Source organism: Erpetoichthys calabaricus, chromosome 10 (assembly GCF_900747795.2).
Source record: "Erpetoichthys calabaricus chromosome 10, fErpCal1.3, whole genome shotgun sequence".
NCBI lineage: Eukaryota > Metazoa > Chordata > Cladistia > Polypteriformes > Polypteridae > Erpetoichthys > Erpetoichthys calabaricus.
In genome coordinates, this window is record NC_041403.2 from 131,080,011 (window position 1) to 131,099,021 (window position 19,011).

Genomic DNA, 19,011 nt, shown 5'->3' on the forward strand with positions numbered 1-19,011 from the left:
TCAGCGCTCTTTGGGGCTCTTCCTTGTTTTGTACGTACTGCGTTCACAGTCAGTTCACGTGATTACGTGGGTGGCGTGATGACGCGATACGCAACTCCGCCTCCCACGGCCATGGAGGTGCACTCTATTACAGTATATGGACAAAAAAGAGGTCCCAGTTATGATCATTACGCGTAGAATTTCGAAATGAAACCTGCCTAACTTTTGTAAGTAAGCTGTAAGGAATGAGCCTGCCAAATTTCAGCCTTCCACCTACACGGGAAGTTGGAGAATTAGTGATGAGTGAGTCAGTCAGTCAGTGAGTGAGTCAGTGAGGGCTTTGCCTTTTATTAGTATAGATTTTGTTGGACCTGTCTGAAAATAAAGAGAACACCAAAATTACAAAGCTTCCAAAGATACTAAAATACAACTTAAACACTACACACAAGGAGTGCTGACACAATAAAAAATTATATGAGAATGTACAAGGAAAAAAAAAGATTTTTTGAGTATTTTTATTGTTGCCACTGCTTGTAAATTAAAATAAGCAATTTGATCTGTGTGTGCTTCATACAGTACAGACTGTGAGATCACATGGGAAAGTTGTGTTTCAGTTATAAAGAAAATATCGCATTGAAAGTGGCAATCAGCCTCTGCTATCAAGAAGTATCTTCTGCACAAATCTACTGTCTGAAAAACCATTGATTCAAAGTTATCAGTTGTTGTGTAGCAGCTTCTATAAAAACAGCTGAACATAAAAGCTGAAGAAAGGACACTGATAACACAGTCTCTACTCTAACACTGCTATGTTAACTTCTCTCTGCATATGGAAATGGAGGGTAATCAACAACCCCCATATACTCCAAATAAGAAATCAAATGAACAACTTCTTCCTGTGATATCAGAGCATTCCTGACATAAATATACAAAATGTAAACAATCTAAAGTTAATATGACATTCAAAGCAATTCTTCTTGTGATGCTCAGAGCATTCCTGACATAAATATAATAAAGGTAATGAATCTAGAGTGAATTAAAAATCAACAACCCCCATATACTCCAAATAAGAAATCAAACGAACAACTTCTTCCTGTGATGCTCAGAGCATTCCTGAAATAAATATACAAAATGTAAACAATCTAAAGTTAATATGACATTCAAAGCAATTCTTCTTGTGATGCTCAGAGCATTCCTGACATAAATATAATAAAGGTAATGAATCTAGAGTGAATAAAAAATTCAAAGCATGCTTAAAGTTACTATAAAAATACTAATAATCATAATGTGCACTTAGGCTCTGTGTAGAAATGGTAGACCAGATGGACATGAATTCCACAAAAATATTCAGACACTTAAAAAGTTTTGAAATGTTTCTGCATAAAATAATATACTTAAACATCTTGTTCCTCTCTATGCTTTTACTGCAAATTCACATGCTCAAAAAGAAAAAATTTAATTTATCAGTAAATGCCCTAAAACCTTATAAAAAGAATTATGCTATTTTATATACACTGCTCAAAAAATTAAGGGAACACTTATATCTCACACTGTATCTCAATGAATGAAATAGTCAAATGGAAAGCCTTTACTTAGTAATACTGTGTAATTTGTTGAGAACTAAATGATGTGGCAATGGTTAATGGAAACCAAAATCATCAACCCGCTGAGGGCTGGATTCAACATCACAATGAAAATAAAAGTCAAAAGCTGAAATCACAAGCTGACCCAACTTGTCTGAATTTCAGCACGGCAACTCATAATGTCACTTAGTAGTTTGTGTGACCCCCATGAGCCTGTATGCACACCCAACAATGTCTAGGAATGTTCCTGAGACAGTGGATTGTATCCTGGGGGATCTCCACCCAGACCTGGAACAGGGCATCAGTGAGCTCCTGAACAATCTTTGGCACTACTTGGCAACATTGGATGCACTGATACATCATGTCCCAGAGGTTCTCAATTGGATTCAGGTCTGGGGAATGTGAGGGCCAGTCAGTGACATCAATGCCTTTGTCATCTAGGAATGGCCTACACACTTTGGCCACATGAGGCCAGGCATTGTACTAAACCAAGAGGAACCCAGGGCCCACTGCACCAGCACAAGGTCTGACAATAGCTCTGAGGATTTCATCCAAGTACCTAGCAGTCAAGGTACCATTGCCTAGCACATGGTGGTCTGTGCGACACTCCAAGTTATGCCTCCCCAGACCTTCACTGACCCACTGCCAAACTGGTCATGCTGGATAATGTTGCAGGCTGCATATTGTTCACCATTGGATCTCCAGACTCTTTCATGTCTGTCACATGTGCTCTCATCTGTGAAGAGAAAGGGGCACCAACGGCAGAGCTGCCAATTGTGGTATTCTCTGGCAAATGCAATTTGAGCTGCACAGTGATGGGCTATGAACACAGGTTCTACTATAGAACATCGGGCCCTCGTGGCACCCTCATGGAGTCTGTTTCTGATAGTTTGGTCAGAAACATGAACACCAGTAGCCAGATGAAGGTCATTTTGTAGGGCTCTGGCAAGTGCTCCTCCTGTGCCTCCTCACACAAAGGATCAGAGGTTTGCTGCTGGGTTGATGACCTTCTACGGTCTTGTCTAGCTCTCATCATGTAATGACCCATCTCCTGGTATGTCCTGAATGCTCTTAAGACTGTGCTGGGAGACACAGCAAACCTTCTTGTGGAGGCACGTATGGATGTGCCATCTTAGAGAAACTAGACAACCTGTGCAAATTGAAGCGGCTGCAGGTACCACCTCATGCTACCAGTAGTGACAAGGATTCTAACAAAATGAAAAACTAGAGAAGAATCAATCAGGAAGGATAAGGAGGGAGCAATTGTTTATGGTCACCACCTGCAAAGCAATTACCTTTTTGGGGGTTGTCTTGCTGTTGCCTCTCTAGTGTACTGTACCTGTTGTCGCTTTCATTTACACCAAAGCAAGTGAAGATGATTCATAGTCACTTATGCTTCCTAACTGGACAGATTGAAATCCCTGAAGCTTAATTGACTTGGTGTCAGACTGTGATGATTTAGTGTTCCCTTAATTTTTTTTGATCAGTATATTTAAGTATTCACTATTTTTCCTTTGGGGGCAAATATCTACTTATACATCTCACTCTTGGCAGACTGGTTCATTCGCTTTCCAGATTCAATGACAGCCCTTACAGTTTACCATTTCGTAAGACCACCATTTCTTGGTGGAGTCAACATCAGGACATGGATGAGACTAAATTAGGATATTCAACTTTTTACTCATGAGTCACTCAAGTGTTGTTTTGGTCCAATGCTTAGGGAAAGTGTTCTACTGTATTGTTAAACGTTTCCCAAGCTTCATTTTTGTAACGACACACCTAAATTATCACTGGTGCAGCCTATTGCCTTTAGAAGTCAAATAAATAGTTAAATGAAGATTCCCTTCCTGTAGTCAAGGTGTTTCAATTGAATGTAGTATATATGCACCTGTATCTGAAAAGTTTAACTTATAGTGAGGCAGTATTTTGGCCTAACCTACACAATGAAGACAAAAGATCAATCCAAGCAACTGTATTTGAAAAGCATGTCAGGAAATTAATATAAGATAATATCCATTTTGCAGAAGGTAAATCAGAGACTCTGAATTGAGTTGAAAGAAGATTCTACTATCTTTTCCAGCAAGACAATGACACCAAACATACAGCTAAGCTACACAGGAATGACTTAAAAGGAAAAAAAACAATGTTAATGTTCTGGGGTGTCTCTGCTGAAAGATCAATCATGAGTTAGTGGTGGACTTCCATGCCATCATTAAGCCTTTTCCAACTATATGAGGTACTGTGTACTGCATCGTTATCACAAACTACTGGGTGTTTAAGGAGAAGGTTAGTATATTGTGCACCCCCAAGGTTCTTTTTAGTTTAAATTATTTCTGTTTTGTGATTTCAAGTAGATTAATATTACTTCACTGCCATTTTATCAATATGTTTGGAGCATTTTTCTGTAAAGTAAGTAACCCAGCCACAGGGGATGCACAAACCAGTGTCTTTCTTCGTGCCGGTCCCAAGCTAGGATAAATGTGGAGGGTTATGTCAGGAAGGGCATCCAGTGTAAAATTTTGCCAGATCAACATGCAGACAACAATAAAGATTTCCATACCAGATCGGTCGAGTCCCAGGTTAACAACGACCGCCACCAGTACTGTTACCCAACAGGGTGCTGCCGGAAATTGGGGTACTGTTGGCTGAAGAAGGAGAAGAAGAGGGGGAGATGTGTCCCGAGGAAAGAAGAGAGGAGGAAGGTAAAGAGAGTGTAACTGAGGGTAGGAACTTTGAATGTTGGCAGTATAACTGGTAAGGGAAGAGAGTTAGCCGATATGATGGAGAGAAGGAAGGTTATTATATTGTGCGTGCAAAAGACTAAATGGAAGGGGAGTAAGGCCAGATGGATCAGAGGTGGTTTCAAATCATTCTATTATGGTGTGGATGGGAGAGGAAATGGGTTACGGGTTATGCTGAAGGAACAGTATGTCAAGAATGTTTTGGAAGTGAAAAGAGTATCCAACAGAGGAATGATTATGAAGCTGGAAATTGGAGGTGTGATGATGAATGTTGTTAGTGCATATGCCCCGAGTATCCAACAGAGGAATGATTATGAAGCTGGAAATTGGAGGTGTGATGATGAATGTTGTTAGTGCATATGCCCCGCAAGTTGAGTGTGCAATGGATGAGAAAGAAGATTTCTGGAGTTAGTTGGATGAAGTGATGGACAGTGTACCCAAGGGAACAAAGTGGTGATTGATGCGGATTTCAATGGACATGTTGGTGAAGGGAACACAGGAGATGAGGAGGTGATGGGTAGGTATGGTGTCAAGGAGAAGAATAAAGAAGGTCAGATGACAGTAGATTTTGCAAAAAGTATGGATGTGTGGCAAATATGTATTTTAAGAAGAGGGTGGAAAATAGGGTGACATACAAGAGTGGTGGAAGATGCACACAGGTAGATTATATCCTATGTAGAAGAGTCAATCTGAAGGAGATTAAAGACTGCAAAGTGGTGGCAGGGGAAAGTATAGTTAGACAGCACAGGATGGCGGTCTGTAGGATGACGTTGGAGATCAGTAAGAGGAGGAGAGTGGAGGCAGAGGCAAGGATCAAATGGTGGAAGTTGAAAAATGGAAGACTGCAAGGTTGAGTTTAGGGAGGAGGTAAGGCAGGCACTGGGTTGCAATAAAGAGTTACGACAACTACAGCAGAAGTAGTAAGGGTGACAGCAAGAAGGGTGCTTGGCATGACATCTGGACAGAGGAAGGAGAAAAGGAAACATGGTGTTGGAATGGGGAAGTACAGGAGCGTATATAGAGGAAGAGGATGGCGAAGAAGTACTGGGATAGGCAGAGAGATGCAGAATGCAGATGCAGAAAGTAGATAAGAGTAAAAGGTGGCGCAGTGGTAGTGCTGCTGCTTTGCAGTAAGGAGACTGTGGAAGATTGTGGGTTCGCTTCCTGTTTCCTCCCTGTGTGGATAGCGCTTTGAGTACTGAGAAAAGCGCTATATAAATGTAATGAATTATTATTATTATTATTATTAAGGAGATAAGGCACAAGGTGAAGAGAGGGGTTGCGAAAGCTAAAGAAAAGGTGTATAATGAGTTGCATGAGAGGTTGGACACTAAGGAGGGAAAAATGGATCTGAACCAATTGGCTAGACAGAGGGAGCGAGCTGGGTTAGGGACATAAAGGATAAAGTTGGAAACATACTCACAAGCGAGTAGTGTGTGTTGAGAAGATGGAAAGAGTACTTGAGAGAGTGATGAATGAAGAGAATGAAAGAGAAGGTTGGATGATGTGGAGATAGTGAATCAGGAAGTGCAACGGATTAGCAAGAAGGAAGTAAGGACAGCTATGAAGAGGATGAAGAATGAAAAGGCCGTTGGTCCAGATGACATACCTGTGGAAGCATGATGGTGTTTAAGAGAGATGGCAGTGGAATTTTTAACCAGATTGTTTAATGGAATCTTGGAAAGTGAGAGGATGCCTGAGGAGTGGAGAAGAAGTGCATTGGTATGGATTTTTAAGAATAAGGGGGATGTGCAGAGCATTAGTGAGCAGCATTATGGTTTCATGCTAAGAAAGAGCACCACTGATGCAATATTGGCTCTGAGGGTGTTGATGTAGAAGTACAGAGAAGGCCAGAAGGAGTTGCATTGCGTCTTTGTGGACCTGGAGAAAGCATATGACAGGGTGCCTTGAGAGGAGTTGTGGTATTATATGAGGAAGTGGGACAGCAGTGAGGTCTGCGGTAGGAGTGACAGATGCATTCAACGTGGAGGTGGGATTTACATCTGGGATCGGCTCTGAGCCCTTTCTTATTTGCAATGGTGTAGACAGGTTGACACATGAAATTAGACAGGAGTCCCCTTGGACTATGATGTTTGCTGACGACATTGTGATCTGTAGTGAGAATAGGGAGCAGATTGAGGAGACCCTGGAGAGGTGGAGATATGCTCTAGAGAGGAGAGGAATGAAGGTCAGTAGGAACAAGACAGAATACATGTGTGTGAATGAGAGGAAGGTCGGTAGAATGGTGAGGATGCAGGGAGTAGAGTTGGCGAAGGTGGATGAGTTTAAATACTTACAATACAATACAATACAATACATTTTTGTATAGCCCAAAATCACACTAGAAGTGCCGCAATAGGCTTTAACAGGCCCTGCCTCTTGACAGCCCCCCAGCCTTGACTCTCTAAGAAGATAAGGAAAAACTCCCAAAAAAAAACCTTGTAGGGAAAAAATGGAAGAAACCTTGGGAAAGGCAGTTCAAAGAGAGACCCCTGTCCAGGTAGGTTGGGCATGCAGTGGGTATCAAAAGAAGGGAGTCAATACAATACAATACAATACAATGCACAGAACAGAACAAATCCTCAATACAGTATAGAAATAAAAATTTTAGAAGTACAGAGCAGAATTTAACAGTAGATGATATCACATAATAAGATTTGGATTTGTTTAGAGTCCTGGAGACCTCATCCATCAAGCTGCCTCCCCCATTTGGCCATTCCACAGCTGAAACAGTGCTGATTGTTGCCGATATTTCCATTAAAAGTAATTTTCAGTGGAAGTTTCAAGCGACATACAAAATTAGGTTATGAACGAGTTGCTGTTGATATTTGGCTACCTATATATATTTTTCACAACTGGGATGTGGCTTGCTGTAGCTTGTCTATGAATTCTACACCAATAACATGTCCACATATGAAGACGAAGATATATTTAGCCTATTTGCTGAACTGTATTATGATATTTTGAATTTTAGGATCCAGTTTTCCCAAATTTAAACTTTTTCTGAATTTTTTGGAATATTTTTTAAATGGTAACCTTAGCACAGCGCTATCTTGCTTTGTGGGTCACTGTTAGTTTGTACTACTTTTGTATTTGAGAGGCCATGTTGTTCATACTGAAGTCTTGTTATTGGACATCGCTGTTTCATCACACAATCCACAGATAAGAATATGGCAGGCATGGCCTTTATCTGTATATTGGATTCACTTAGGAAACAAACCAAATGTCTTTCTTGGTTTGATTGGAAAAACAAGTCTAAACAAGTATCTATCTATCTATCTATCTATCTATCTAAACAGAATAACTGTGTTTTTTGCCAGGACTTTGTCAAAGTTAATTTTTGTCTCCATGTAGTGGGATTTTGATGATGTGCACTTTTGACTTCTCCCTGACACTCTGAAACCATTGCATGTCTGGTCTGTTCTACCTTTTGGAACCTGCTTTTAGCATTCAAGGATGCTAAAAGTCATTTCCAGTGTTTTTATTATGACAAAAATGTGGAGAACTTTTTTTTGGAATCAAAATCTTTTCTGTTTCAAACTGAACCTATTCAGTAGGGTTTAAGTCTTTTGTTTTCATGTCTGGACCAGTGTCTATCAGACTCCATTTTAAAATGGAAGGGCACACATAGTGTTTTTAATTTATAAAAAAACTGCCCTAAGTAAGAACACAACTTGCATGCCAAATTGTTGTATACATGCACATACATTCATTATGTCATTGCACTAAAGGAATGCCTTGTTGTCTCAAACAAGTAATACTGTGCAATACCCAGAACTCTCAAACATATGGACAATCGGAGCACATATAAATCATGAACATGAGGGTTGATTTTTTGTCTCTTTTGCTTCTATACCTCTTCAATGATACAGCACCCGATCGAACAAAATCACCACGGAGCACCCGTTAGATTACAAATAATTCCTTTAGTGATTGTTATTACAATAAAATGGTATGTAGAATCTTAACAAACTGGAACAAACTATCAAGCACCGCACTGCAGACAAAAAAAAAAGAATGGGGAGCATCCCCAGCTTACTTTGGGATCTTTTTTTTTTTTAATAACTCTTGCATGGGAAAAAAAAGAAATGGATGTCCGCCTGTTAATGTACACCATCATGTAAATACATCAGGAACAATTTAATTGAAAAAAGAATGCTATATTAACTTTCCCTCACTCAACACACAACTTAACCAGGAACTTCACATGGACTGAGAGGCAAACCTTGCCACCAATCAGTATTTTCCTTTTGTTTGCCAAGTTACCTACCCTATCCGTACACTTTTACTTGTCGTAACCCATCTGATTTTGAGCGTGACATCTCTAATTTAGCGCAGCACCACATTTAATTTTGCACGTCATCTTTTTTGATTGTGCGGCACCACATTTAATTCTACGCGTGACTTTGTTTGAAAGTGCGTGTCTCCTTGTTAATTGTGCGCCACATTTAATTGTGCGCGTCACCTTCTTTAATTGTGCATGTCACCTTTTTTTAATTGTGCGCGTCACCTTCTTTAATTGTGCATGTCACCTTTTTTTAATTGTGCAGCACCACATTTAATTCTGTGCATCACCTCGTTTGAACGTGCGTGTCACCTTAAGTGTGTGTGTCTTCTTGTTTAATTGTGCGCAGCACACCTTTAAATTTTTTGTCACTTGCGCTGTGGAGCCACTGTACTTTAGACTGCATGAACTCGTACTTTCTCTGGAAAGTTTTTTACTCAGTGTGTTTTGGTGAGTGTCACTTTAAATTGATCAAATGTTATACTCCTCCTCCATGGTGTTAATTCTCATCAACTTGATTATTTTTTCAATTCTTAAAACTCACTTCTTTAAATTTATTATGCCATTAGTCTGTTTTCTGGCTCTGCGTTCTGTTAGCAAAATGTTGAAATACTTGGGCATCGACATTTCTCCTTTCTATAAAGATACTATAATATCCAATTGATGATGTGTCTTTAAGAGTGTTGAGGAATCCCTTACCATATGACCCTTTTGATAAGATAAGATTCCTTTATTGTCATTGCATAACACATACATTGAGATTCTGGTACACTACCTGAAGCGATGCGCAAAACTACACTTTAAAAAAAAAAAAGTGAACTGTCACTTTGTTAAAATAAACATAGTCCCACATTTTAAATTTGTAAGTGAAATGCAAAAATGTGACGAGAAAACTGTGTCAAATGTGCTGGGAGAACAGATCGATAATTGGAGTGTATTTACTAAAAGCCTGAAAATATTTCTTCACATTAAGAAATATAGACAAAATAAGCAGGATAAACAGCAGTGCAAATATAAGCAGAATATTTGGAGAATTCAAGTCAGAAATCAACATTATATTTTCTATTGTTTGGCTACCTAAAAGAAGACACAACATAAAGTAAAAATTGGTAAATGAACATTCCTTTGCATGGTTGCACAAAAAGACAAGGAGATAATAAGCTTTGCTATTTCAGGACATGCCCCCCGACAAAAATCATCCTGGACCACCATGAGAGACAATAAAACAACCCTGGAGGAAGTGTGCGGCATTTTCTCAAAACATTTTTGAGGTTACGCAGAATACATGGGGGGGTACCTGACCCACAAATAAACTAATATATATTACCTTGTGTTTTCTCTGCAAAAACCACCTTAGCATCGGATGCAAAATTTTGACCAGTGAGAATCATCTGCTGTCCACCCATAACTGAACATCCTTCGATATCTTGCTTTTCCACCATGGGGAGTTCATGAGCTGATCTTTGAGCTATAGATAAATAGAAAGACAAGATGATTCAAATAGCCACTGTCCATTCAAACAGTTCTTACTTCCTTAAATGACATAGAACATAAAGTAACATAAAGTAGTGTTTTCTGTTAACTTACATATGTCATATTGTTAATAATGCAACACATGTTTACTATGTTTTGGAAAATATAAATATACTAAGCTGTTCTACCACTTTGTAAAGATTGTGTGTATTAAAAGTGATAAGGAAATTAACAGTCAAAACAAAAAAACATGGAAACAAATACTGACACAACAAAGGCTGGACTGTTAACCAAAATCAAAATTGAAAACTACACACAAATTTCAAAACCCTAAAGTCTTTTAAATTTAGAGCTAACACTGTGAGAGTCCTTGAAAACACAATCACAATCTTGGAAACTGGGAGCATTGCACTGCCATATTAAATACTTTCCAACTGTTGATAACAACAAAATGGTGACCAAAACACAAAACGTTGGTGGCCACAAGAAACAAAATGGTGGTGAATATATGGATAAAAATAACTACAAAAAAATACTAACAACACAAAAAATATATAAACTGATAAAATACGATAAAAAAGAGACTAGCAAAACAATCATAAATTCATTATAGCAACATTCAACCCTTTTATTGCCATTCACTTGGCACTCAACAGTTTTGTACAAATTAGGATATTTGAAATCAGAATAAAAAAAAAAACTGTTTTATTATGTTAAATCATTGTGAACTTAAAGGAATTTGAAGAGCTTCTACAATAAAGGCAAATTTTGAGGATGTTTTGCCCCACTCCTGCACTGCATTGAATCAAACTCACCATCAATAATAAAAGTATACAGCTGCTTTCATGTATCATCACAAGTACAATGAAGTATAATTTTAGCACTATGACAAATTATTCAAAACGTCTTTGTTGAGATAAAAAGCGTATTTTTCATCACTGACATAAAAGTCTATTATATTGCTGTTTAGTAAATCTATGCAGATTATTGAGTGTGCTCACAATACTGTTTTCTACCTTGATGCAGTGGATGAGATAAACTTGTGGCCTGCAGTCAAAAACAGAAATGGCTCTGATGTTTGTGGCCCATCTTTTTTTCTCTTCAATCTATGCCATGTTTGCATAAAGGTGTTGTTTTGGGTTATTAAAAACTATTTATTTATGTTTGATAATTTTTCAAAATCTCAGTGTTATATGTTTCATGGTGTTTTAGCAGAGCTAATGAACAAAAAGTAAAATTATTAAATCTTGATAAGATGCAAGACTTACAGAAATAATCTGATGAGAGCATTTTTGTGAAAATAAAAAGCAAATAAATGCATGGCACCAAGAACATGCAACAAAAAAAGGGCTTAAACCTATAGTATAATAAACTGAAGAGTAACCCAGGGACAACGCATGCTGTCTCTTCTATAATATACTGCATATCTTTCTGATTCTAAATAAGCTTTATCTATTTCAAAGGACCTAGAAGCATTTAGTAGCAGTCAGAATTTAAACCAAGGTGAGATAACGGTCCAACACATATGGTACATGCAACTCATATATGGAATTTAGAGATGGCAATTAAACTTATTGTACAAGAGAAACAGGAGAACTTATTTCACAAAAATGTTTTGGAAGCATTAAAACAGATGGGAAAACACACATGCACACATAAAAATAAATTTATCTGTTTTACTTGCCATAATTCTTAGGGTTAGAGCATGTATGACAAAAAGCTCAGCAAACTGTTTATCCGGTTGAGTAAAAACAAAAAAGCCTGTGGGTTAAGCTAGCACATCATCCAAATGCAGTCAAAGTCAGGGTGAGGCAGTTCTTGAGATTCACCACTTTGTTAACTAACTTAGTTTACTTTCAAATCACCACAACAGCTATTGCAATCGTGAACAACATGCAGGAAACCTTCAAACAAACATATGGCCATATCTCTTTTACTTTTGAATATACAACATAATCATCTGATTACATTCTGTGAATTCCCTGCAATGGACAGGTATACTAGGCTTACTTGGACCCCATATTGTATAGATTTCAGTCTACTCCCCAGTAACCCTGATTAGGATTAAGCATATTTAAGAATACTGTGTTATGTTATACTGTCATTTTAATACCTTTTTAAAAATATAGTCATTTTTGTGATTGACTGGTTCATGATTTCTAAAGTTGATAGAGCTGGGTTCTGGTGAAATAAACTGTAGTGAGTTGTCTACAGATCTTAAATCTACTAATTATTTGCTTCATACTTTAACAGGATACAGATTCACAAATGCCCTCTTGCAATCTCTAGCATTGACCATTTGATATACAGTGATCCCTCGCTATATCGCGCTTCGCCTTTCGCGGCTTCACTCCATCGCAGATTTTATATGTAAGCATATTTAAATATATATCGCGGATTTTTTGCTGGTTCGCGGATTTCTGCGAACAATGGGTCTTTTAATTTCTGGTACATGCTTCCTCAGTTGGTTTGCCCAGTTGATTTCATACAAGGGACGCTATTGGCAGATGGCTGAGAAGCTAGATTGCTTACTTTTCTCTCTCTCTTGCGCTGACTATCTGTGATCCTGACGTATGGGGATTGAGCAGGGGGGCTGTTCGCACACCTAGACGATACGGACGCTCGTCTAAAAATGCTGAAAGATTATCTTCACGTTGCTATCTTTTGTGCAGCTGCTTCCTGAAACGACATGCTGCACAGTGCTTCACATACTTAAAAGCTCAAAGGGCACGTATTGATTTTTGACTGAAAAACAAACTCTGTCTCTCTCTCTCTCCCTGCTCCTGACGGAGGGGGTGTGAGCTGCCGCCTTCAACAGCTTTGTGCCGCGGTGCTTCGCATACTTAAAAGCCAAACAGCCCTATTGATTTGTTTGCTAGAGATTGTTTTCTCTATCTATGTGACATTCTGTGCTCCTGACACGCACTCCTTTGAAGAGGAAGATATGTTTGCATTCTTTTAATTGTGAGACAGAACTGTCATCTCTGTCTTGTCATGGAGCACAGTTTAAACTTTTGAAAAAGAGACAAATGTTTGTTTGCAGTGTTTGAATAACGTTCCTGTCTCTCTACAACCTCCTGTGTTTCTGCGCAAAATCTGTGACCCAAGCATGACAATATAAAAATAACCATATAAACATATGGTTTCTACTTCGCGGATTTTCTTATTTCACGGGTGGCTCTGGAACGCAACCCCCCGCGATGGAGGAGGGATTACTGTATTTGTTTTGCTCCTCTGACATAAGGTGATAAATTATGATTGATACTGTTTTGGGCAAAAAAGAAAAACATTGCTGGGATGTACTTTCAAGGAGAATTCTGGACAATACTGATAATGAAATGCTCACTTAATTTAAATTGAACAAAATGCTGATGTTTCATTTCTTTAAAACTAGGGGGCTTTGCCCCCTGCTCACTTCGCTCGCCAACCCCCCAAGCCTGTGCTATGCGGCAGCCACTTCGCGTCTCTGCCACTTGTGTATGTGGATTTCACCTTCACCCATCAACAAATCTTTTAATTCTCACGGATACGCCTCTTCATTGGGAAGAAACACTACTTTTCCCTGATGGCAACAAGAATTAGATGATATACAAGTCTTCGACTTAAAGTTTAAATACGAACAATATATTCGATCTCTTTTCCCTGTTCCGTTATTTCACCAAGTAATCATTTCCATTTGTTAGCACTAATGCAATGTTTACTACCATAAACACAGCCCTGGGTGTGGTTAAATCTCTTGGCACAAAGTCTTGTCTCGCGGGACGTGAAAATATCTCTCTGAAAAAGTCACATCTCGTCTGAGGCTAAAAAGTCTTGTCTTGTCCCAGAATTTTTTTTATTATAATAGAGAGACAAAGAACTTTTGAGTTAACTTTTATCATGATTGAGTAACTGTATGTAGGTTCTGACTTAATGCACCCAAATAGTTCAGCTGACTTGAACTTCACATGCTTACAGGTATGCACAAAGTGAATGGTTTGCACATCCACTTTTCTACTGCTCCTTGAATACATCTGAGGAAGAGCACACTCTCTCTTCTTTCCACCTGTGGTTGAGCTCCACACTCAAATACCCCCAACCCCCACACACACACAGAGTTTATCAGCTTGAGCTACATCAACAGAGACTTTGTGTAAATATGCCTATTACTTGTGACATCGCCACAGAGGGCTGGCACATTTTCAACATAGAACAGTCAGTTTTGGAAAGTGTAGACTGGGAAGCTATTCTCTCCTTATACTGTCCATCAAGTACTACACTTTTTCAAGAATACCACTGTGGCCAAATGCATTGATGCCAAAAAAATAAACCAGATTAAAATAACACTCCCATTACATGAGTTAATCTAATGGCATGGATAAAACTGATGTATTGAAAGATAACTGAAAGATACCAACTTTTCAGGCCTCATGATCTCAACCCAGTTAGGGTGGTATGAAATTGTGTGTCACTTTCAAAGTATGGCAAGACCATTGACATAGGATAAAGCTAGTTCAAGTCACAGAAAATCCTGCATGAACACTTGAAAAATATGGATGTTATTGTGCTCCTGCTGTGTGGTCTGATGATGACAGGATTGTCTTTAGTCTCCTGCAAGCTTGTACTGAAGTACTATAGCTACGGTCAGGAAAGGGAATGGACATTTCTTATTAAGAATTGTTGGAATTAATCATATTTGTTACAATGACATCAATTAAATTTTAAAAATAAAAAGGAGACACAGCTATTCTTAAACTCAGCAGCTTCAGGCATAAGGTAGGAAAAAAACGGGAACAAGGCAATTTTTTATGATAGAGCACATTTTCACCTAAAACTTGATAAGTCACAAACACACATTACATTCTCAATCCCACTTAATTCAGCTAAAGGCTGTGGGCAGTACCCCATCTATGAATCAAAAAGCTCAAGGAAGTAATCTAGTCGAGATGCGGGTGTAAAGGACACATGATGCTGTAGCAGGGCTCAAATCACAGGGTTTGCATCACTTTTATTTTGACAGAGTCATCGGGTGTCTTTTGTTCTTATAATTACTCGTGCAGTTTTTCGCTGGAAAAGGGAAAGGAAAATGGTGACACATTGGAATGAACAGACAAGTGCCTTGCTTTAGAGTGAACAAGGTTTTATTTATTAATTTCTGTATATTATATGTTAAACAAAATATATACGAATGTTTATGTTATTTATACACTTTTTATTTTTTGATTGCCTTTATAGTTCTTACCATGTGTTTATGAAAAAGTCACAGAAATGGTAATAAACGTTTTTAAATCATCCAGTCTGAGAGTTGACCATCATTCAGCTAGGCTCCCTACATAGGGTGCTAGTTCATCGCAGAGTCCATTCACTTACCCAATAGGGGCCTTGTACAGGGGGGCCAATTCAGAGGTGTAAATTAAAGTAACATGCATGTCTTTGTGATGAAAAACCCATGCATACACAAAGAGAATATGCAGACTCCACAGAGATAAGAGTCAGGTCGTAAAATGAAGCACAGGACAGAAGACCTGGGAAGCAGTGATACTAACCACTACACCACTCTGCACGTTCTACACATATTCTTGATCTGAAACAAGTGCTATATTCCCCATACTGTATATTTGGATAAAAGTTGAAGGTTAAATGGGACTATATAACTTTAAATCTATTTTCCATGGATAATTTCCTTAAGTACAGGGTCCAATATCCATCATTCAAAAATAAATGCTACTTCATATGGCAAATTCATTACATGCTTGCTGTTAGTAACACCTCAGACATTTACGTCATAAGCACAGTCCAGAACCAAAAAACAGTACAGAGTACCAATTTATTGTGGTGTGCAATCGCTGAAACAGAGCTAAGTTAGAATCACCAATTACAATACCAATTGCACCATTCATTATCGTTTTCCAGCCAGGAAAGGTAGCAGCTGCGTATCAGCCTGGAAATGGGTTAGAAAAGAAATTTGTAGTATTCATTTAACAAGCACATCTTTGGGATGTGGGAGGAAATCAAAGTACTGTACATGGGAGAATATGCAGGCTCCACACAGACAACAATTAGGCTAGGATTTAATGTTAGCATCCTTGAATTGTTAAGTGGGCCAAGTTTCAATGTTAACCAATTAGTACGCATGTTTTTTCTTATACCGTAGCTATTTTTACAGACTGATGCTGTAGTGCAAATATATGTAATGCTGAACAAGCATGTATGATGTAAGACGTTGTTATTTGATGGTTCTGACAGCATAACAGTAAATATTCTATTTATCCATGCATCTGTACAACCATCCATCAATTTTCCCAAACTCAATTTGTTTCTTATAAAACTATTAAAATAGTAATAAAACATAAAATAAATTGAAGTCATATACATAGTGTGCAATATCTGTAAAAAATATTTTGCATCATATATTTCATAACAACCTCTCACTTCTTTCTATCAACAAGCAGTATGCAATTCAAAGGCACTGTAAGGGGTGCTTTAGTACCCTCTAATATTAGGACACAGCACCTAAAGCTTGTAATCAGTAATATTATAAAGATTAACCAAAACCAGTTAAACGGATTAAAACTACAGACAACTGACGTTATTTAAATAATGTGTGGACAGTTATCATTAATAAAAATTTGTAAAGTTGTCTGTTTTAGCAGCAAAGCACTAAAGCAGATATGTTTAATCACATAATGGGCCTGTAAACATATCTGGCCAGAACTTTTTTACATGCTTTTTTTTTGTTCACTTGACAAATACTCTTGTTCATTCATCCTTTATCAAATCAGCACAATCCAAACAAAACAGGTTTTCCAGAATAATACAAGACACTACATACACATTTTGTGCGTACAATGTTTCAGAACAGTTCCTATTTTTCAGACTGCTAAATGTTGTAGCCAAAACATACACCTATAAGGTATCTTACACATTTGTTTTGACAATAGATTTTTGAATATGGATAGTCTGCTACTGTGGTGAAAACTTGGTCAAAACATGGTTAAGACAAAAGATTTTGTGAGTTGATTTTTTATTTGGGCATTTCTCTGCTACTTAGAAAATTGACTTATGAATGATATTTTAGTGTAGTTGCATCCTTTGCAACACAAAGTAGTGGTAAAAACAGTGCTCCATGAAAACAGCAGTCCCTTGTGCGTTGTACACATTTTGTTGGGCTCTGATTTTTTGATTATATTTGTATAGTATAATCTCTTTTGTCTGAAGAGTAATTTTATTTATGATTACTGCTGATAATGAATAAATATATTTCTTCAACAAATCTTATAAATATACTTTGTGACATCACCAACATTTTATCAGTAATCTTGTTCTGAATTATGTGTACTGTTAAGCTACTCACATGGTAAAACCTATCTGTACATACTCATATAAGGCATAAGTACTAACTAAAAATAAGTTTCTGTCATTTGGAATACATACATTTTGTGTGTGTGCCATATCTACAACAATCTATGTAAATGTAAGATGACAGTGTGGCGTCCGGCCGGGATGTCCCTTCGCTGTATATTCAGGGGGAGCAACCATGGACTGTGCAATGCCTCCCCCTGGACGCTAGATGGCCGCCCCCCTGGGTTGGAGCAGTGCCTCGGTTTCCCACAGGAATTGGAGTTGGGTGCAGCCCTGTTTGGTCCCATAGGCGCCGCCAGGGGGTGCTACAGCTGAGACTCCTGAGCCTGTATGGGCAGTGTATTTGCCACACCCGGAAGTGCAGCCAGAACTCGGCAGTCAACCACCTGGAGCACTTCTGGGTGGACTATAAAAAGGGCCAGCAGCCACCACTCAATGGCCAGAGTCAGGAAGAGGAGGACGAAGCATGGAGGAGGATGGTGGTGCCAAAAAAGAGTGTTTTTGTGCTTACTTGTGGGACTGTGTTGTGCCTGTGGGGATCACGGGAAGATGTGCCCCACAGGTGAAGAAAAATAAAAAGTTTTTATGCGTGCCTCCGGTGTGAGTCTGTGTCGGATCAGGCGCCTATATAGCACCTTGTTGTTACAACAGGAAATGCAAGGTAGGAATTGTTGAACACACAACTAAAACAAACGTTTTTCATGTTTTAGTAATAATTGACAAAATGTAGACATGAAGTGTATAATGTGTGAAGACTGGAATCCAAATATCAAATAAACACTTTCACAAAAGGTACACATATAACAAAACAAATGCGCTTTTATTCAAGATTATAACTAAAGAAAAAGAAGTTGGCTTACGGCAGAAAGTAGATACAGTATGTCTGCTTCGTTGGTGCAGCAGTAACAACCGCTGTCTCATAATCAAGAGGTTGTGTGTTTAATTCCCAGGCCCTCCACTATTTACCATTTTCAGTAGTGAGCTGTTATTTATATTACTATTATATAATAAAAATAAAACGTTTGATTTGAATGTGTAACAGCCAGTGTAAATGTATGGTACTTAGCTTTTTTTTTATTATTACAGTTTTATTCTCTCAGTCACATTCATGCTGTCCCCAATCTGACACTGCTAGTTTTCAAATAAAGATGTGCTATAACAGGGGTGAACTCAGAGGAGGATGAGGGTTTTACATCAGAGAAAGAGAACAGAAGCCCTCCCCACAAGAAACGTCCACTCACACATAAGAACAACACAGCTGCACGAGGTGTGAAGGTGAAAGATGGCACCGTTTGGATGCAGTAACAGGCTGGGCGTCATCCTGCCAGTGAATCTGACACACGCATGTCCTTCAAAGAAACAGCAGGGCATACCAAGCTCGCCAAGGTATCGTGCAAAGTTTTGTTTGTGATTATGTTTTGTGATGGCCTTTATATAAAAAAACATATACCGGTATATGTTACTTATATAAAAGCCAGACTGAATGTTATTTACCTATTTACCTTGATTTATTTACTTATCTTCCTTTAGCGTAAAGTCACAAGTAGACTGCAGAGTTTCCTGTGTTTGATCGACACGGGCATGCTGACAAAGTACATGTGCAATGCCACTC

General features: G+C 38.4%; 1 protein-coding gene across 3 annotated transcripts in view; it reads right to left on the reverse strand.

Moving 5' to 3' along the window:
• The window catches only part of nfatc2a (nuclear factor of activated T cells 2a), a 318,663-nt gene that overhangs the window by 148,362 nt on the left and 151,290 nt on the right, over nt 1-19,011 (reverse strand). For all 3 annotated transcript variants that reach the window (XM_028811906.2, XM_028811905.2, XM_051932996.1), the window contains exon 6: nt 9,913-10,053. In XM_028811906.2, the coding sequence (XP_028667739.1) occupies nt 9,913-10,053 (141 nt within the window). The remainder of the gene's footprint in view (nt 1-9,912; nt 10,054-19,011) is intronic.